Below are 18,434 nucleotides of genomic sequence, written 5' to 3' on the forward strand. Positions count from 1 at the left end.
TAAAACTTTTTCTATGCACAAAAGGCCTATTTCTCTCAAATATTGTTCATAAATTTGTCTAAATCTGTGTTAGTGAGCACTTCTCCTTTGTCCTTTGCTGAGATAATCCATCCACCTCACAGGTGTGGCAAATCAAGATGCTGATTAGACAGCAGGATTATTGCACAGGTGTGACTTAGGCTGGCCACAATAAAAGGCCACTCTAAAATGTGCACTTTTACTGTATTGGGTGGTCCGGGGTGGGGTCTCAGAAAACCAGTATTTGGTGTGACCACCATTTTCCTCGCACAGTCTTCTTCATGAATTCTCTGAAACAGCTTTGGAGATGGCTTATGGTAGAGAAATGAACATTCAATTCACAGGCAAAAGCTCTGGTGGAGATTCCTGAAGTCAGCGTGCCAAATGCATATTCCCTCAAAACTTGTGACATCTGTGGTATTGTGCTGTGTGATAAAACTGCACATTTTAGAGTGGCTTTTTATTGTGGCCAGCCTAAGGCACACCTGTGCAAAAATCATGCTGTCTAATCAGCATCTTGTTATGCCACACCTGTGAGGTGGATGGATTATCTCAGCAAAGGAGAAGTGATCACTAACACAAATTTAGACAGATTTGTGAACAATATTTGAGAGAAATAAACCTTGTGTGTACACAGAAAAAGTTTTAGATCTTTGAGTTCAGCTCATGAAAAATGGGAGCAAAAAAAAGTCGTGCATTTATATTTTTGTTCAGTATATAATAACTTTTATTGTTTGTATTCATTCTTTTATGTGTTTTCTTTGTTTTTATGTCTGGCTACAGCCCTTTGGCCGACTGTTGTTTTTATAGTGCTTCAGAAATAAAGTTGACTTGACTTGACATCACAACAGAATGTAAGATGGTGCAGGTGAAGCAGCCATGGAAGGGCCAACCCAGGTATGGGTCATATCGGAACATCTGAACTCATTCTGGACTGGAGGTCCCAGGGCCCAGGTGGGAAACCCCCCCCCCCCACCCCAAGGGGATCCACAACAAACAGGGCTGTGGGGACATCCAGATCCAGACTGATCAGTTCCTGAACAGAACCCTCAGACTCCTCGAGGTCCAGAACACAGTGGTTCTGTGGTCTAAAACTGAGATGGACCTGGGCCCAGTACCACCTATAAAAGTACCAGATGGTTTTACTTCCTGTTCCTGAGTTAATGATTTATTTATATAATACATTTAACTAATTAAATTAGCAAAACAACTACAATGTGCAGAAAACTTTTAATGGAAGAAATTCATATACACAAAACAATCATATTCATGTGTTTATCTGAAACATGTGCAAATTATTAAAAAAAAAAAAAAAAACAAGAAAGAAAGAAAGAAGGAAAGACAGAAAGAACAAAAAATAATAAATAAATAAACTTGCCTAATCAGCTCAAACCGTCCCTTTCCCTGTGCAGTACCCCACGGCCCCTCTGGGGGTCACGGACCCCCTATTGAAGACCCCTGCTTTATAGAATACTAACCATTAAAAGGAGACATACCCAGGCCTTGGTTCGGGTTTTCCGCCCAGAACTGTCGGTGTGGGTTGAACCGGACTGTGTGTTTTATTGTGAAGTCCTGACTCTGCGTCCGGTTCCGTCCTCTTCCACGGTTCCACTGACTTACGCATCGCGCGTCGTGGGATTGGAAAGGCTGTTCGTGGATTCAGGAAGTCCAGTCAAACCATCTGGTACCAGTCTGTTCCGGGTCCGGACCTGAACCATGGACTGGACTCTCCGATGCTGTGAGTTGGACTTTGGTTTGGGTCAGTTTGTGTGAGTTTAAGACAGTTTGGCATTAGAGGAACAACCAGTCTGAGACGCACCGGAGTGGAGTGGACGGGTTTCCTGTTTTTATTAGACACTTTATAGGACACTTTATAGGACAGTTGAGAGGACAGTTTATAGGACATAGACACACAGTCCGGTCCGGTGGAGGACTCCGGGTTCTTTTAGACTGAAGGACATGAAACACGTTCGATGGTTCTGATTCGAGATCAAGAAGAAAACTGGAACTGACTCCTTTGAACTCATCATGTTAGTTATGATCAACTTTAATTTCACACAGTAAATAATAAAACTCTAAAGTGTCACGTGACTGTGTTTTATCACTTAAGTGTTTAAACACAAACTTAAAGTTCAGTAAATGTCGTTTTGGGAAAAAAAAAAAAAAAAAAAAAAAAAACAACAACAACAACACACATGATGAATATTTAATGACATATGATTATCAATAAGATGAAGATGGACCAGGTCCTGGACCAGATCAATCAGGTCCTGGACTCATCTTCTGGTTCTGAACAGGTTGTTTAACGTCAGATGTTCCAGAGTACAACAGAAATGGACCTAAATGAAAGTCAACCTGCACTAATTCATCCTCCAGTTAGAAAAGTATGAAAGTACTACATGTGTGTATTAGTACAAGGATCAACATCTGTCTGTCTATCTGTCTGCCCATCTGTCTGTCCACCTGTCTGTCCACCTGCCTGTACATCTGTCTTTCTACCTGTCTGTCCATCTGTCTGTCTACCTGTATTTCTACCTGTCTGTCCATCTGTCTGTCTATCTGTCTCCAGGTGTTGACCAGTTCCTCTTCTTTCAGGGTGAAATATCGTTGTCTCCTCTTCTGTAAGCATCCATCTGTCTTCGTCCAATCCCAGTATCTCTGGTGGGAATGTCCTACTGGTCTGTTGGACAACCCCAGGACTCAGACTGTCCCAGGAACATGGAGCAGCAAAGCAGTGAGTAAACCCACTGGAGTTTATGTCCATGTCTCTGGGTGTGTGTAATTGTGTAGTTTTAGTCCAGGATGGTGATGGACAGGTGACTGGTCCAGGATGAACCCCGCCTTCACCCATAGGTAGCTGAGATAGGCTCCACCCCCTCAACTCTAGTGAGGATAAAACGGGTTCAGAAGAATGAGTAAAATAGAAATAACAGCTTTAGTCAGCGTTGTGTTAAAGGTGGTTCTGGTACCAGATGGATGTTCAGTCCTGATGGTTCTGGTCCATGTGTCTTCAGACTGACTTCATGGATCTGCAGATAAACAGAAGTGAAAGTGATTAGACTCAGGTTTGAAGCAGTGGAAGGTTCTTCAGATGGGTTCTACACATGTGTTCTCCAGGTGTTGATGGTTCTGTATATCTGTGCATCATCTGCATAACTGTGAACCCTCAGGGAACCACTGATACCACCTTCTAAAGAAGTCTGGAGAACAAAGACCTGAGCTGCTCCAGATAATCGGACCCAGTTCTTCGACCTGTTCAGCAGGTTCTGAGCAGGTTCTTTCATCACCAGAACCTGATACTTGATACTGATACTTGGACTCAAAGGCTTTGGTCCTGAGTGGAAGAAGAAACATAACAAACACTCTCCTAGTCCTTTATCTTCTGATTTACGGCTCATGTTCTTTATTTCATCCATAAACAACAACAGGTCCAATCAGAACATGTCTTTATTTTGTTTTTTTTGTTTTTCTTTTTGAGAAAGACTAAATGTGCTTCAAAAGGCAATGGATCAGCAATGGTTTTCAGATCAATTCCAAAGTAGCAAATAGTAAATGGCTCCAGACCCTGACCAGCAGGGGTCAGTCTGGTACCAGAACACACTCAGAACCAGAACCAACCTTATGGATCCACAGACTGGATCAGTCACTGAATAAAGGATCAAACTGATACTAGTTTCTTTTCCATTGGCCCTCAAATTGTGCAAATATAACTCATGCAGAAAAATTTACCTAATGGAAGAACAATAACTTTGCCAAAACTCTTGTTTTTCGATTAAAAGGTTTTACGCTGGCAAGAGGTGGTTTTTCAGGCATGTATATCACACAAAACTGCAATGGAAAGACCTTTTCCCCACAACTAGTCACATGAATTAAAAACCTGGATATTGACGGATGTTAAAACAAGAGAAGAAGAGTTTAAAAGCAAACATGGACACACCAGGAAACCCAATCTTTTTTTTTTTTTAATTTAGTAGAAGATAGGGGGTAATATAGACTAATGATGAATATATCTGTAAATAAACATGATATTATGGTCGCCGCCATGTTTATGAAATGACTTCTTCTGTGATCTCGTAATAATAAATAAACAAATCATTGCGTTTGTAATTTAATGGAAAAACCGACATTACACACTTCTGTTTTTCATACATTTTGTAAATATCAGTAAAGTTTAGTGCAGATGTACAAATGAAAAGCCACTACTTTCATCTGCTTTATGGAATCATCAAATTTAATTAAACTTGACGTTTATTTTAAAAGTGGACAAAAATAACAGTGTCTGATAATGTTGACGTGTGTCAGCTGATAGTTTACATTATAGCTCTGTTAGCTTAGCTCTGTTAGCTTAGCTTGTTTCTGTTGGTTTGTGTCGTCAATAACTGAACTAAAGATCTGTTTGAATCCAACAAACCAAAAAAACTTATTTCAGTCTGCACTTGTAAAAATTTAATTTTTCATGATTTCTATCTTATTTAAATATATCTGCTTATGTATTTCCTGCTGACCCAGATGAAGGCCACTTCCTGAAATCCACTAAGTGAAATAAAGTTTTTCTATATGACAAGTTCTGCTGGAGTTCTACAGTATGCCATAGTGATACTCCATCCTCTTGCCAGCAGGGGGAGTCTCATCCTAGAACACGTTTAAAGCCACCAGTGGATCAGTGCTATGTATCCACATATCCTCTTTGTTCACACACCATCATGTTTTCTTCTTCAAAATAAAGCGTATAGACACTTATTTAGACAGTTGGTCCAAAGAACAGTGTGTTTTTTAATCTTCACACGAGTCAGCTGATACTTACCATTATAGCTCTGTTAGCTTAGCTCTGTTAGCTTAGCTCTATTAGCTTTGCTCCGTTAGCTTAGCTCTATTTTCTGTTGGTTTTTGTTGTCTATAACTGAACTAAAGATTTGTTTGAATCCAACAAAGGTCAGAACTGTCACAGTTTAGTGTGAACCACAGATCAACAAACAGAAACTTAGTAACGACAAACATCCCATAATAATGTGATACCTTCATAAGCCTCATAATCACTAATCAGTGTAAAAGAAACACTGACATTTCCCGTCCAACTCCATTCTCTACTTTTACAGCTGAGTCCAGAGGAAACAACAGCAGTGATTCAGCTTCTGTCACAGACTCACTTTGACCCACTATAAAAGTTGCTTCTTAATGGTTCTCACCTAATGTCCATGTGGTTGTGTAATAGTTGGACCACAACTGTTTGTCTTGAGTAAAATGCAGCTGGTACCGGTGTTGATCATGTGTTTTTGTGTTCATCCTGTTGTTGTCAGTGTTTTGTTTTTGCTGTGAGTGTGTGAAGGCGTAATGTATGGTTTGGAGGCGTGGTCTGTGGTTTGGAGGCGTGGCCTTTGGTCTGCACAGACTCCAGACGATCACTGTCAGATACAACAGATCTGAGATGTGATAAGATCTAGGAGACAGGAAGCTCTTAAAGAAAGGACGCTCCCCGGCTGCTCCGACTCCTCCCCCCCACCACCACACACACACACACACACACACAGTCTGTTAGAGGATTACACAGGAGGAGACACAGGCAGGTTAGCAAAGGATTCTGGGTAAAAGCAGCACAGTCTCCACAGGGAAGCCATGAAGAGGAGGTGACTGATGTATATGAGGCAGCGGTAGGAGAAGGAAGAGGAGGAGGAGGGGAGGAGGAAGAAGAGAAGAGGTAGAGGAGCAGGAGGAGGAAGAGGAGAAGGAAGAGGAGGAGGGAGAGGGAAGAGGAGAAGGAAGAGGAAGAGGTAGAAGAGGAGGAGGAGAAAGAAGAGGTAGAAGGGGAGGAGGAGAAGGAAGAAGAGGAGAAGGGGAAGGAAGAGGAGGAGGAAGAGGAGAAAGAGAAAAGAAAGAGGAGAAAGAAGAAGAGGAGGAAGAGGTAGAAGAGGAGGACGATTATTCACTGTGAGCAGGTTAGTACAAGGATGCGGTGGTAGAGGTGGAGGTGAAGGTGGACATGGAGGTGGAGATGGAAGTGAAGGTGGACATGGAGGTGAAGGTGGAGGTGAAGGTGGACATGGTGGTGGAGGTGGACATGGAGGTGAAGGCGGACATGGAGGTGAAGGTGGACATGGGGGTGAAGGTGGAGGTGAAGGTGGACATGGTGGTGGAGGTGGACATGGAGGTAAAGGTGGAGGTGAAGTGCTGATTGATGTGTTTTCATGCTCATGTCTGACTGAACAGATGCTTCACTGACTCTGATCCAGTTCAGTTTCATCATCTGTTTCAGCTGCAGACGATGAAACTGAACCAAACACTGTAAGGACTGGTGTCTGAGCAGCACATGGTAAAGGGTTAAAGGGTTAAAGGTTAAGGGTTAAAAGTTAAAGGATTAAGGGTTAAAGGGTTAAAGGTTAAGGGTTAAAGGTTAAAGCTGCGTATGTCTTTCGTCCTCAGATCTGTCCATCCTCAGTCATATCCTCAGTGTCATGAATCCGTTCGTCTGTCATTATTCACCCGAATCTCTTCCCTCATGTTGAACAGTTTCTTTGTGTACTCCAACAGAAACAAACCATGTGTTTACAAACAGAGTCAGTAGGGAACTGGACATCTAAGGAATTTTGTCCCAACGTGCATTGTGGGAAGCGGAGGTACGTGCATCGGCAGTTCAACCATATGATATCATACGGCTGTATCAAATAGGATGTGGAAACAGCTGGAACTCCACTTCCCACAATGCACGTTGGGACAAAATTCCTTAGTGTCCGGGGGCCTGTTTCACAAAACTAGGATAAGGGATTAAGCCGGGATATGTTGGCTATCCTGGCTCAACTTATCCATGATCCGGTTTCACAAAAGCAGGATAGGGGAAAGCAGGATATGTTTGATATAAGTTACCATGGAGATTTAGTCTGTGGAGCTAGCCTGGTCCAGACCAGGCTAAATTCCAGGATTTATTTTATCTCATCCCTCATCTCAGTCAACAGTCACCACAAATGGAAACCAATAGTTCTTCCACTGCCCATTAAACAATGGAATCACAGTAACTAGACCCACTGTCAGTATTTAAACATTTGTGATTATTAATTTCAATAATTTTACATAAATGATGATTTTAGATGATTTTGCAATCATTAGATCAGTTCAGTTCAATTGTGTTTATTCAGACATTTCAAACATTAGACATTTATGCAGATACAATTTTTAAAAACTAAAGAGTCTGTAAAGGAATAGGTTGAAGCCTAAGATCATTCTGCTGACCTCCCCATTCATATCACCAAACAAAATTAAATAAAATAGATACCAATGCCTTTAGCTTAGTAACAACAGAAACAACCAAAAACTAAACAATTCAATAGGCATTGTTTAGTGGAAAAATGAACATTCACATTATTCATATATTTTCATGACATTTAAACATAGTTTTAAACATAAATAGTGTTGTACAGTCTTTGAACTCAGGATTGAAGATGTTCATTAAAGCTCAGATTAAAGTTGATGGTTATTCTATCAGAAACAGATCAAACTGAATAAACAGTGTCTTTTTCAGTCCAATCTGTCATTAACTGAACATAAACCCAGTGTGTCCATCCACTGTCATTGATCCAACTCCATGGGTTTGACTGGTGAATCAATGTTGTAGAAGATGACGGTGTTTCCACATTCACTACGGAGCCTCTGAACGTCCAAATGGGTCATCTCTGATGACCATGAAAAGATGAAGAACTGTACTTTACACCAATTATTGACATGGATTAATAGGACTAGTGGATCAACAGGGATTAAACAGTTTAGATCAGTAGTGATTGATGTTTGGGTCTTTATGAGTTAATTAACAATATCAAAGTCATGAATCATGATAAGATAAGTTTATTTATCCCAAATGTAAATTCACTGAAGTCAGTGAGTTCATCTGTTTATCAGAGTTCTTCAGTCTGATGCAGTTAGATTTACACAGTTTCACTCACATCTACAGTTAGTTTCACTTACAATTCCACAACTCCGTTTTCACAGATGTTCATTAACTATTTGGGTCATAATTGTGATGGTTTCAGCGGAGTGGTCAGTGTGTTTTGTGCACTACTTACTCATTCAGGCTGTCTGTAATCCTTCGCCATGCTGTCTCTGGTTGTTTTTGTAACTGTGGTGGTGTTGTCTTTCTTTTTGATTCGCTCCTTTACTTCCTCGTTAGCCAAAATGAGGAGTTTTGCGTCCGACGGGGTAAATTCCGCTGCTCTAGTTGCCATGGTGAATCGGTGAATCTGTGATCGATGTCGGGGTCTCTTGAGGAAGCCGGGTGCGCGCTCTTATCCAGGATGAGTTACACCTGGCTTGATGAATCCGTGTCCGTTCATCCTGGCTTGGTCTTTGTGAAACCGATTAAGCCTGGACTCCCAGTTTTGGATTCGTTGAGCGCGGCTTAGTCAGTCATCCTGGATGACGGAATCCTAGTTTCGTGAAACAGGCCCCAGTTCCCTACTGACTCTGTTTGTAAACACATGGTTTGTTTCTGTTGGAGTACACAGAGAAACTGTTCAACATGAGGGAAGAGATTCAGGTGAATAATGACAGACAGACGAACGGATTCATGACACTGAGGATATGACTGAGGATGGACAGATCTGAGGACGAAAGACATACGCAGCTTTAACCCTTAACCTTTAACCCTTTAACCTTTAACCCTTTAACTCTTTAACCTTTTAACCTTTAACCCTTTAATCTTTAACCCTTAAACTTTAACCTTAACCCTTTAACTCTTTAACCTTTAACCCTTTAACCTTAACCCTTTAACTTTGACCTTTAACCTTTAACCCTTTAAACCATAACTGTACGTCTGCCATCACAGCAGCAACCTCCACACGTTCAGTTGTTGTCTGTGGTTGTGCGATGGTTTGTTGTGTAAATACAGTTTTTGTGTAAATGTTGTTGTGTAAATGCAGTCATTTAAATACAGTTGTGTAAATGCTGTTGTGTAAATGCAGTCATTGTTTAAATGCTGTTGTTGTGTAAATACAGTCGTTATGTAAATACAGTCGTATAATTACAGTTGTGTAAAAGCTGTTGTTGTGTAAACGCTGTTGTGTAAAAACAGTTGTTGTGTAAATAATGTTGTGTAAATGTTGTTGTTGTGGAAATACAGTTGTTGTGTAAACGCTGTTGTTGTGTAAACGCTGTTGTGTAAACACTGTTGTGTAAATACTGTTGTGTGTGTAAACGCGGTGTGTTGTGTAAACGCTGTTGTTGTGTAAATGTCGTTGTTGTGTAAAAACAGTTGTGTAAATAGACTTGTGTAAATGCTGTTGTTGTGTAAATAGAGTCATTGTGTAAATACAGTTGTTGTGTAAATACAGTCGTTGTGTAAATAGAGTTGTTGTGTAAATACAGTCGTGTAAATACAGTCGTGTAAATACAGTTGTTGTCTAAATACAGTCTTTATGTAAATACAGTTGTTGTGTAAATACAGTCGTGTAAGTACAATTGTGTAAAAGCTGTTGTTGTGTAAATACTGTTGTAAATACAGTTGGATTGGTCGGGTCTGAACATGTTTGAGGGTGAAACTGGTTCCTGGTGAAAGTGAAACATGTTGAATGTGTGTCAGGTTTAACAGGATCAGTGGAAGTTCCCTTCAGTTCCACTGGTTATTGCAGCCTGTTTGTACTGATGTGTTAGTGTGAGTAGAACTCCAACTACTGACACGGTTAGTTCAGTTTAAACTGGTCAAAGGAAAGAGATTTATGTGTAAAAACTGTGAAAAGTAATGATTGAACTTCTGAACAGAATTAAATTGAAAAGGTCCAGGCTGTAAAAGTGAAGGAACTTTGTATGTTTGAAAGAACGTTGAATTGTTTATATAATGAAAACTAAACTTCAACTCAATGCTTTTCACTGGAAATATTGGAAAATAATGGAGAAAAAAAATGTCACAAGCTGCATTAAATCAAAAGGAAAACCCTAGAAAATCATATTGTGTGAATCATTTAATCCTCTCATCTGTTAAATTTGGAAACATACATAAAAACACATGTAATTAAATCAGGTATAAATGTCTCTGGGTTTCATTCACATATGTGCATCTGAAATGTTCTGACTTTGGTCATAAAATAAGTACGAACATAAAACCACCGTAGGGTTCATGACACCTGCAGACACTTTAGTTCTGACCACCTTATGCATGTGTGTGGATCAGAATCATTCTACATTGACAGGCATGTGTTTGCAAGTTGTGATTAGCATGTGATTAGCATACTGCCACGCCCCCATTTCTCCATATAAGGAAGTTGCTTGGCTGGAGTTGATGTGTGAATGAAGGAAGTGGTTCAGTGAGGAAAGAAGTAGAACATTTCAGTTTGGCTGAAGTGATGGCACCAAAAAAGAACTTTACAACCACAGAAATGAAAACAACTGTGTCTGAGGTGGAAGGAAGAGTTTACAAAAGTGTCTCCACAGGGGTGATGAATGTAAAAAAAAAAAAAAAAAAAAAGATGCTTGGACCACAATAACAGAGGGTGTCAACCAGTGGTGATTTCTCATAGACTGCAAGGGAAGCCCAGCTTCCCCTAAATTACAAAAATTAAATGGTTAAATCTGTACAGTTGTGTTGACACTACAAATGTGTTAAGAACACGTTCATCTCAAAGATGAGTTCGTTCAGAATCAGCTTTATCACAAATCAGGGACTCGATGTTGTTCACTTCTCATACATTCCCGTTGCGCTGTTTTCTCATTCGATCTCTGCTCAGTGCATTTGCTCATAGACGCAGGGCGTCTATGGGCTTCAATGGGACTGTGGAACAGTTTTTTTCATTGCCTCAAAACTGGACAGTAATTGGATAAATGCCATGATGTTGTCCCGCCCCTGGACGCCGGGCGTCTCTGGGGGTGAATGGAGCTGTGGGCGGAGCTCAGCCGGGCTGGACGCCAGAATCCCACATGCTGATTGGAGAATCAGTCAAAAGGCTGAATCCCATTTGATTGACAGCTATTTTCAGATCTACTTCTTCACTGACAGAATTCAGTTTAATACCGTCGCACATTCTGCTGTGAAAGAGAGAGAGAAACCACTACGAAATTACTCGTTCATTTCTTGCACTGTAAATAAAACACACTCATTGGACTTCCTTATTTCAATTGAACATAATTTCAGCGTTTTCTTGTTTCAGTTACATAATTTAATCATTTCTTGTTCGAGTTTAATATCATTTTGTAGATAGTTAAATCAGTCAAACTGTCGACTAGGTTGGAGTGAAAGGAGCATCTGTAGTTTAAAAAGGCTGAAGTCTCACACTCACAACACAATGGGCCAAGGCAATCTAAGCAGCCCAGCTCTGCTGGACATTGAGAGGACACTGGTCCAGTCCCTGGAAAAGACGCCTACTTGGTACGATAAGGTCACTGACCATTTTCTTAAAAAGGAACGGAGGGCCGAATGTATGTTTAAATAACTTGACTTTTTTTTTTTTTTTTGATGTAAGCCGACAGTGAGCTTCCCCTGTCTGAAAGACGAGCAGCCGCCTGTGGTGTCAATAGTATGAGAAGCAGGAGAAGTTCACTGTGACCCAGGCGGAAAAAAGTGGTTCCACATAAAAGTTTATTCCCAAAAATGTATTAAAGAAGAAGAAAAAGAAGGACCAGGTCCACCTGATCTAAGACCACAGGACGAAGGACCGGGCCCACCCAATCTAAGGCCACAGGACAGGGGACAAGGTCCACTCTTTCATGGTTGTTAATACATTTGTCCAATATATTAGTAAATTAATGATTTAAAAACTTGTTGATTAAATCTCTTTTTAATGAGCGTGTTTTTATATTCTCTGCTTGTACTTAAAGGTATGTGTTTGTATTTTCTAAGTCAGTTCCTCATTTGTGCGTATTCATGGTCTGAGGCAGGTCTACATTTGTTCACAGAGTACAAACAAATTCAGGAAAGAAAATATTGATGAATCCTGGATTTGTGCGTCAGATGATCGTACGCAGAGTTTAAGCACAGATTTGTGCCTGTGCACTGGGTCTATGCAGTGACCCAAACCCTGATCCAGACTCAAACCCTTACCCAGACCCAGACTCAAATCCTGACCCAAACCCAGACCCTAACCCTAACCCAGACCCAGATGTGTAGGTTCAGTGGTTGATCTGGTTGATCTTAACCGGGTGGGTGGAGTTAAATGGGCGGGTTCCTCCTGTCAGGGTCTTGGGTCCCAGGGGTTTTCTCATGTACCCTCTGCAGCTCATTCACATGTTCAATTATTCATCGTCTCCACCATCTGCAGGAAACGGCTGACGCAGCTGAAAGAGGAAACACAACGGTTCAGCGCTGAAGTGAGAACCACTGAACTGTTCGGTTCTGGTTCTGACGTTCACCAGAACCACAGCTGTGTAAAAGAGCAGCACCATCAACCCCCCCACAGTCACATGATCTGAGTTATTGTTAAATCAACCCCCCCCACACACACACATTTTATCACAAACAGCCTATTTATGGTTATTGGATACTTTTATGAAGTATTTCTGAAATTATACGAATACAGTCAATACAAGTCAAGTTATTATTTACTGAGAATTTTCCAAATCACAAAGTGAATTCAGTTGAAAAAAAAAGACTAAAACTGACAAATGACAAATACTTTCTCCTTACAGATGGAAGGTTGTGTGTTTGATTCTGCAGATGGTCCTAGATCCCTTTCACTGCTGCTAATGTCTGCTAATGCTAATGCTAGGTGCTGTGTATTATGGGTCCAATGCTAATGCTACGTACTGTGTAGTATGGGTCCAGTGCTAATGCTAAGTGCTGTGTATTATGGGTCCAGTGCTAATGCTAGGTGCTGTGTGTTATGGGTCCAGTGCTAATGCTAGGTGCTGTGTGTTATGGGTCCAGTGCTAATACTAGGTGGTGTGTATTGTGAGTCCAGTGCTAATGCTAGGTGCTGTGTGTTATGGGTCCAGTGCTAATGCTAAGTACTGTGTATTATGGGTCCAATGCTAATGCTTGGTGCTGTGTGTTTGGTCCAGTGCTAATGCTAGGTGCTGTGTATTGTGGGTCCAGTGCTAATGCTAGGTACTGTATATTAGGGTCCAGTGCTAATGCTAGGTGCTGTGTATTATGGGTCCAGTGCTAATGCTAGGTGCTGTGTGTTATGGGTCCAGTGCTAATGCTAGGTGCTGTGTATTATGGGTCCAATGCTAATGCTAGGTGCTGTGTGTTATGGGTCCAATGCTAATGCTAGGTGCTGTGTATTATGGGTCCAATGCTAATGCTAGGTGCTGTGTTTTATGGGTCCAGTGCTAATGCTAGGTGCTGGGTGTTATGGGTCCAATGCTAATGCTTGGTGCTGTGTGTTTTGGTCCAGTGCTAATGCTAGGTGCTGTGTATTGTGGGTCCAGTGCTAATGGTAGGTGCTGTGTATTATGGGTCCAGTGCTAATGCTAGGTGCTGTGGTTATGGGTCCAATGCTAATGCTAGGTGCTGTGTATTGTGGGTCCAGTGCTAATGGTAGGTGCTGTGTATTGGGTCCAGTGCTAATGCTAGGTGCTGTGTGTTATGGGTCCAGTGCTAATGCTAGGTGCTGTGTATTATGGGTCCAATGCCAATGCTAGGTGCTGTGTGTTATGGTTCCAATGCTGATGCTAGGTGCTGTGTGTTATGGGTCCAGTGCTAATGCTAGGTGCTGTGTGTTATGGGTCCAGTGCTAATGCTAGGTGCTGTGTGTTATGGGTCCAGTGCTAATGCTAGGTGTTGTGTATTATGGGCCTAATGCTAATGCTAGGTTTTGTACTATGGGTCCAGTGCTAATGCTAGGTGCTGTGTGTTATGGGTCCAGTGCTAATGCTAGGTGTTGTGTATTATGGCCTAATGCTAATGCTAGGTGCTTTGTACTATGGGTCCAGTGCTAATGCTAGGTGCTGTGTGTTATGGGTCCAGTGCTAATGCTAGGTGCTGTGTATGAAATCCACCTGCTTCCACAGACTCTCCTCACTCCACACTAATCTGCTCAGCAGTTCCTAGGTGCTCTGAGTGCAGACTGTACCAAGTCACTGATGACCTACTTGTGGATGTAGGACTGGAGTAATACGCTGTGTTCTCCGGCAGGTCCTGGGGATGAAATGGGAGCCAAGTTATCACTGGTGGAGGTTCCGGGACCAGTGCTGGGACCCTCCCCCACACTGCAGAACATCCAGACGGCATATGAGAACGGAGAAGAGGACGCCGCCAGAGAGCTGATCCAACAGGCCTGCTGCGTGGAATGCAGCGCAGGGACGCCACGCATCAATGCGTGAGTAGGAAGGAACCAGAGCACCAGCGTCCTCTGACGGGGACCGGACACTTATGTACATACACTTCAACCCATGGACAGACAGGAGGAGGAGAGATGAGGATGAGGAGGAGGAAAAAAGGAGGACAGACAGGAGGAGGAGAGACAGGAGGAGAAGAGAGGAGGAGACACAGGAGGAGGAGAGAGGAGGAGGAGGAGAGACAGGAGAAGAGAGGAGGAGGAGGAGAGAGGAGGAGAGACAGGAGGAGAAGGAGGAGGAGACACAGGAGGAGAGAGAGGAGGAGGAGGAGAGACAGGAGAAGAGAGGAGGAGGAGGAGAGAAGAAGAGAGGAGGAGGAGAGACAGGAGGAGGAGAGAGGAAGAGGAGGAGAGAGAGAGGAGAGAGAGAGGAGGTCATTGTATCCTGATAAGTTTCCCGTTCTAAGTCAATATCAGCTGATATCCGTTCTATCTGTGGAACATGTGTTCTAGACCCAACAGAACCAGAACATGTCTGAGGTTCTAGCAGGTTGATGAGCTCTACTGTGGAACATCTGACATGATACAAATGAACCCTTCTACGTTGGTCAACATTAATGCACATATTTCCATAGTTTGTTCTTCGTTTCCTCGTTCGTTGGTTCCACATGTAATCACTGTTTGTTTGTGCAGATGTTTGTCCAAGCACAGTAGAAGAATACTGAATAATCTAAAGTACAGTTTGTGTCTGTATTTGGTCTGTTCCTGTGGCTGCTGTGACGTTCTAGTAGATGTTCTACCTGTGTTCTCCAGGTCCGTCTCCTGTATATGGCCTCTCAACATGGAGATCTGCAGAGCGTCACGTACCTTCTGAAAGAGGCTCATGTAGCGGTCCCTCACGAACCGTCCAATGGAAACCCGGCCATCGTAGCGGCGTACTACGGCCACACCAGCCTGGTCAAAGAGCTTCTGGACTCCATCCCTGGTACGAGAAACCGCTTATGAAGACGCTCTGAACTAGTGCTCTGGTTCCTGTGGTTCTCCTTCCTCAGTGTTTTAACTGTATGTGGGACGGTGCAGGATTTGGACCTGGTTTACACTAGAAGGAAATACATGAGTTCAGGTTTTAGGGTCAGGTTTCCATCCAAAATAATCAGTAATTTTACCCAAATGTATTAGCAAAATTACAAATTCAGTGTTTTAAGACTTCAGTTCTGATAATGACCTAACCCTAACCCCTGGTCTAACTGTAACCCTGGTCTAACCCTAACTCCTGGTCTAACTGTAACCTCTGGTCTAACCCTAACCCTGGTCTAACTCTAACCTCTGCTCTAACCCTAACTCCTGGTCTAACTCTAACCCCTGGTCTAACTCTAACCCTGGTCTAACCCTAACCCCTGGTCTTACTCTAACCCTGGTCTAACCCTAACCTCTGGTCTAACCCTAACCCCTGCTCTAACTCTAACCCCTGCTCTAACCCTAACCCCTGGTCAAACCCTAACCCTGGTCTAACTCTAACCCTGCTCTAAGCCTAACCCCTGGTCTAACCCTAACCCTGGTCTAACCCTAACCCTGGTCTAACTCAAACCCCTGGTCTAACCCTCACCCCCTGGTCTAACTCTAACCCCTGCTCTAACACCTGGTCTAACCTGGTCAACTCTAACCCTGCTCTAAATCTAACCCTGGTCTAACCCTGGTCCAACTCTAACCCCTGCTCTAACCCTCACCCCTGTTCTAACCCTAACTCTGGTCTAACTCTAACCCCTGCTCTAAGCCTAACCCCTGGTCTAACCCTAACACTGGTCTAACCCTAGCTCTAAGCCTAACCCCTAGTCTAACCCTAACCCCGATCTAACTCTAACCCCTGCTCTAACCCTAACCCTGGTCCAACTCTAACCCTGCTCTAACCCTCACCCCTGTTCTAACCCTAACTCTGGTCTAACTCTAACCCCTGCTCTAAGCCTAACCCTGCTCTAAACCTATCCCCTGGTCTAACCCTAACCTTGGTCTAACTCCAACCCCTGGTCTAACCCTAACCCTGGTCTAACTCTAACCCCTGGTCTAACTCTAACTCTGATCTAACTCTAACCCCTGGTCTAACCCTAGCCCTGCTCTAACCCTAACCCCAGGTCTCACCCTAACCCTGGTCTAACTCTATCCCCTGCTCTAACCCTGGTCTAACTCTAACCCCTGGTCTAACCCTAACCCTGGTCTAACCCTAACACTGGTCTAACCCTAGCCCTGCTCTAAGCCTAACCCCTGGTCTAACCCTAACCCCGATCTAACTCTAACCCCTGCTCTAACCCTAGCCCTGCACTAAACCTATCCCCTGGTCTAACCCTAACCTTGGTCTAACTCCAACCCCTGGTCTAACCCTCACCCCTTTCTAACCCTAACCCTGGTCTAACTCTAACCCCTGGTCTAACTCTAACTCTGATCTAACTCTAACCCCTGGTCTAACCCTAGCCCTGCTCTAACCCTAACCCCAGGTCTCACCCTAACCCTGGTCTAACTCTATCCCCTGCTCTAACCCTGGTCTAACTCTAACCCTGGTCTAACCCTAACCCTGGTCTAACCCTAACACTGGTCTAACCCTAGCCCTGCTCTAAGCCTAACCCCTGGTCTAACCCTAACCCTGATCTAACTCTAAGCCCTGCTCTAACCCTAGCCCTGCTCTAAACCTAACCCCTGGTCTAATCCTAACCCTGGTCTAACTCTAACCCCTGCTCTAACCCTAATCCCTGGTCTAACCCTAACCCTGGTCTAACCCTAACCCTGGTCTAACCCTAATCCTTGGTCTAACTCTAACCCTTAGTCTAACCCTAACCCTGGTCTAACCCTAACCCTGGTCTAATTCTAACCCCTGGTCTAACCCTAGCCCTGCTCTAACCCTAACCCCTGGTCCAATCCTAACCCTGGTCTAACTCTAACCCCTGCTCTAACCCTAATCCCTGGTCACCCTAACCCTGGTCTGACTCTAACCCTGGTCTAACCCTAACCCTGGTCTAACCCTAATCCTTGGTCTAACTCTAACCCCTGATCTAACCCTCACCCTTGTCTAACCCTAACCCCTGGTCTAACTCTAACCCTGGTCTAACCCTAACCCTGGTCTAACCCTAACCCCTGGTCTAACCCTAACCCCTGGTCTAACCCTAACCCTTGTCTAACCCTAACCCCTGGTCTAACTCTAACCACTGGTCTAAGTTTAACCCCTGACCCCTTGACCGTTTGAGATTTGATGAAGATGATGAAGCGGATCCATGTGGTCTGTGGTAGGTCCATGTCTGAGCAGAGACCTGCTGAACTGGATGTTGGCCACGTCATGCCAGCAGGGCCACATGGACGTGGTCCGTCTGCTGGTCCACAACTACGATGCAGACGCCAAAGACTGTGGGAGCCACAGCGAGGAGTTTGCAGTGATAACTGGTCTGCCGCTGTACGCCGCCGCACAGGCAGGTGAGAACGGAAACAATGCACGCCTGCATGATTGGTCAAGTCACAAACATATAATCAATAATCAGTCCAATCTGACATAGACCTTGAAGACCAAAGTCACAGATTCATAAAGTCAAATTAAGACGATGTCGGGTCACAATGAGTAAATACAAATAAAAGCATCAGTATCATGTGTGATCATCACTGGCCTGGAGAAGCTCCAGGTGGGCGTGGCCATCCTGAACAGGTCACATGTGCTCGATTACTGTGTGTTTTGATGATCAGCCTGACTGATCAACTCCTTATCACCTCAAATGTCAATGAGTCCATTTACATTCACATCTGGTTTCTGGAGTAATCAGATTACTATTGATCCTGTAAACAGGATAATCTAATCATCTTTATCCGATAACAGCAGTAATCTGATTTTAATAAATCAGATTAACACACCTAGATTTGTCCCCAATACTTTGATGTCTTCACACATGTAAACAGGTTCATCTGATTTATTTAGTTCTGTTACATCTGCATGAGTACAACTTTTTAAAACCTCTATATAACTGAAGTTACGCAGCGACAACGTGAGGAGAAGGAAAAAGGTAAACAAACATGGCACGTAGCATAAAAAAGTCGGCAAAGACTGACCTCTGAAGTGAAGAGGAAACATGTTTGTGCTACAGCAAATGAAAACTCTGCACATCCTCCATGTTTTGACGGGAGGAAAGGCAAGAATGGAGACACAGTCCAGAAGTTGTCCTTTAGAATGTGCCAGATAAGACCAGATGTTTGGAAAAG

General features: G+C 43.2%; 1 protein-coding gene across 1 annotated transcript; it reads left to right on the forward strand.

Moving 5' to 3' along the window:
• Positions 1 to 13,984: 13,984 nt before the first annotated feature.
• Positions 13,985 to 17,740, forward strand: LOC115413502 (leucine-rich repeat serine/threonine-protein kinase 1-like). The gene is made up of 3 exons (XM_030126383.1): positions 13,985 to 14,246; positions 15,018 to 15,189; positions 17,481 to 17,740. The coding sequence occupies exons 1-3, from the start codon at positions 14,217 to 14,219 to the stop codon at positions 17,738 to 17,740; spliced, it is 462 nt and encodes a 153-aa protein (XP_029982243.1). The 5' UTR covers positions 13,985 to 14,216.
• Positions 17,741 to 18,434: the final 694 nt, after the last annotated feature.

The sequence above is a fragment of the Sphaeramia orbicularis genome, chromosome 3 (assembly GCF_902148855.1).
Source record: "Sphaeramia orbicularis chromosome 3, fSphaOr1.1, whole genome shotgun sequence".
Taxonomy (NCBI): domain Eukaryota; kingdom Metazoa; phylum Chordata; class Actinopteri; order Kurtiformes; family Apogonidae; genus Sphaeramia; species Sphaeramia orbicularis.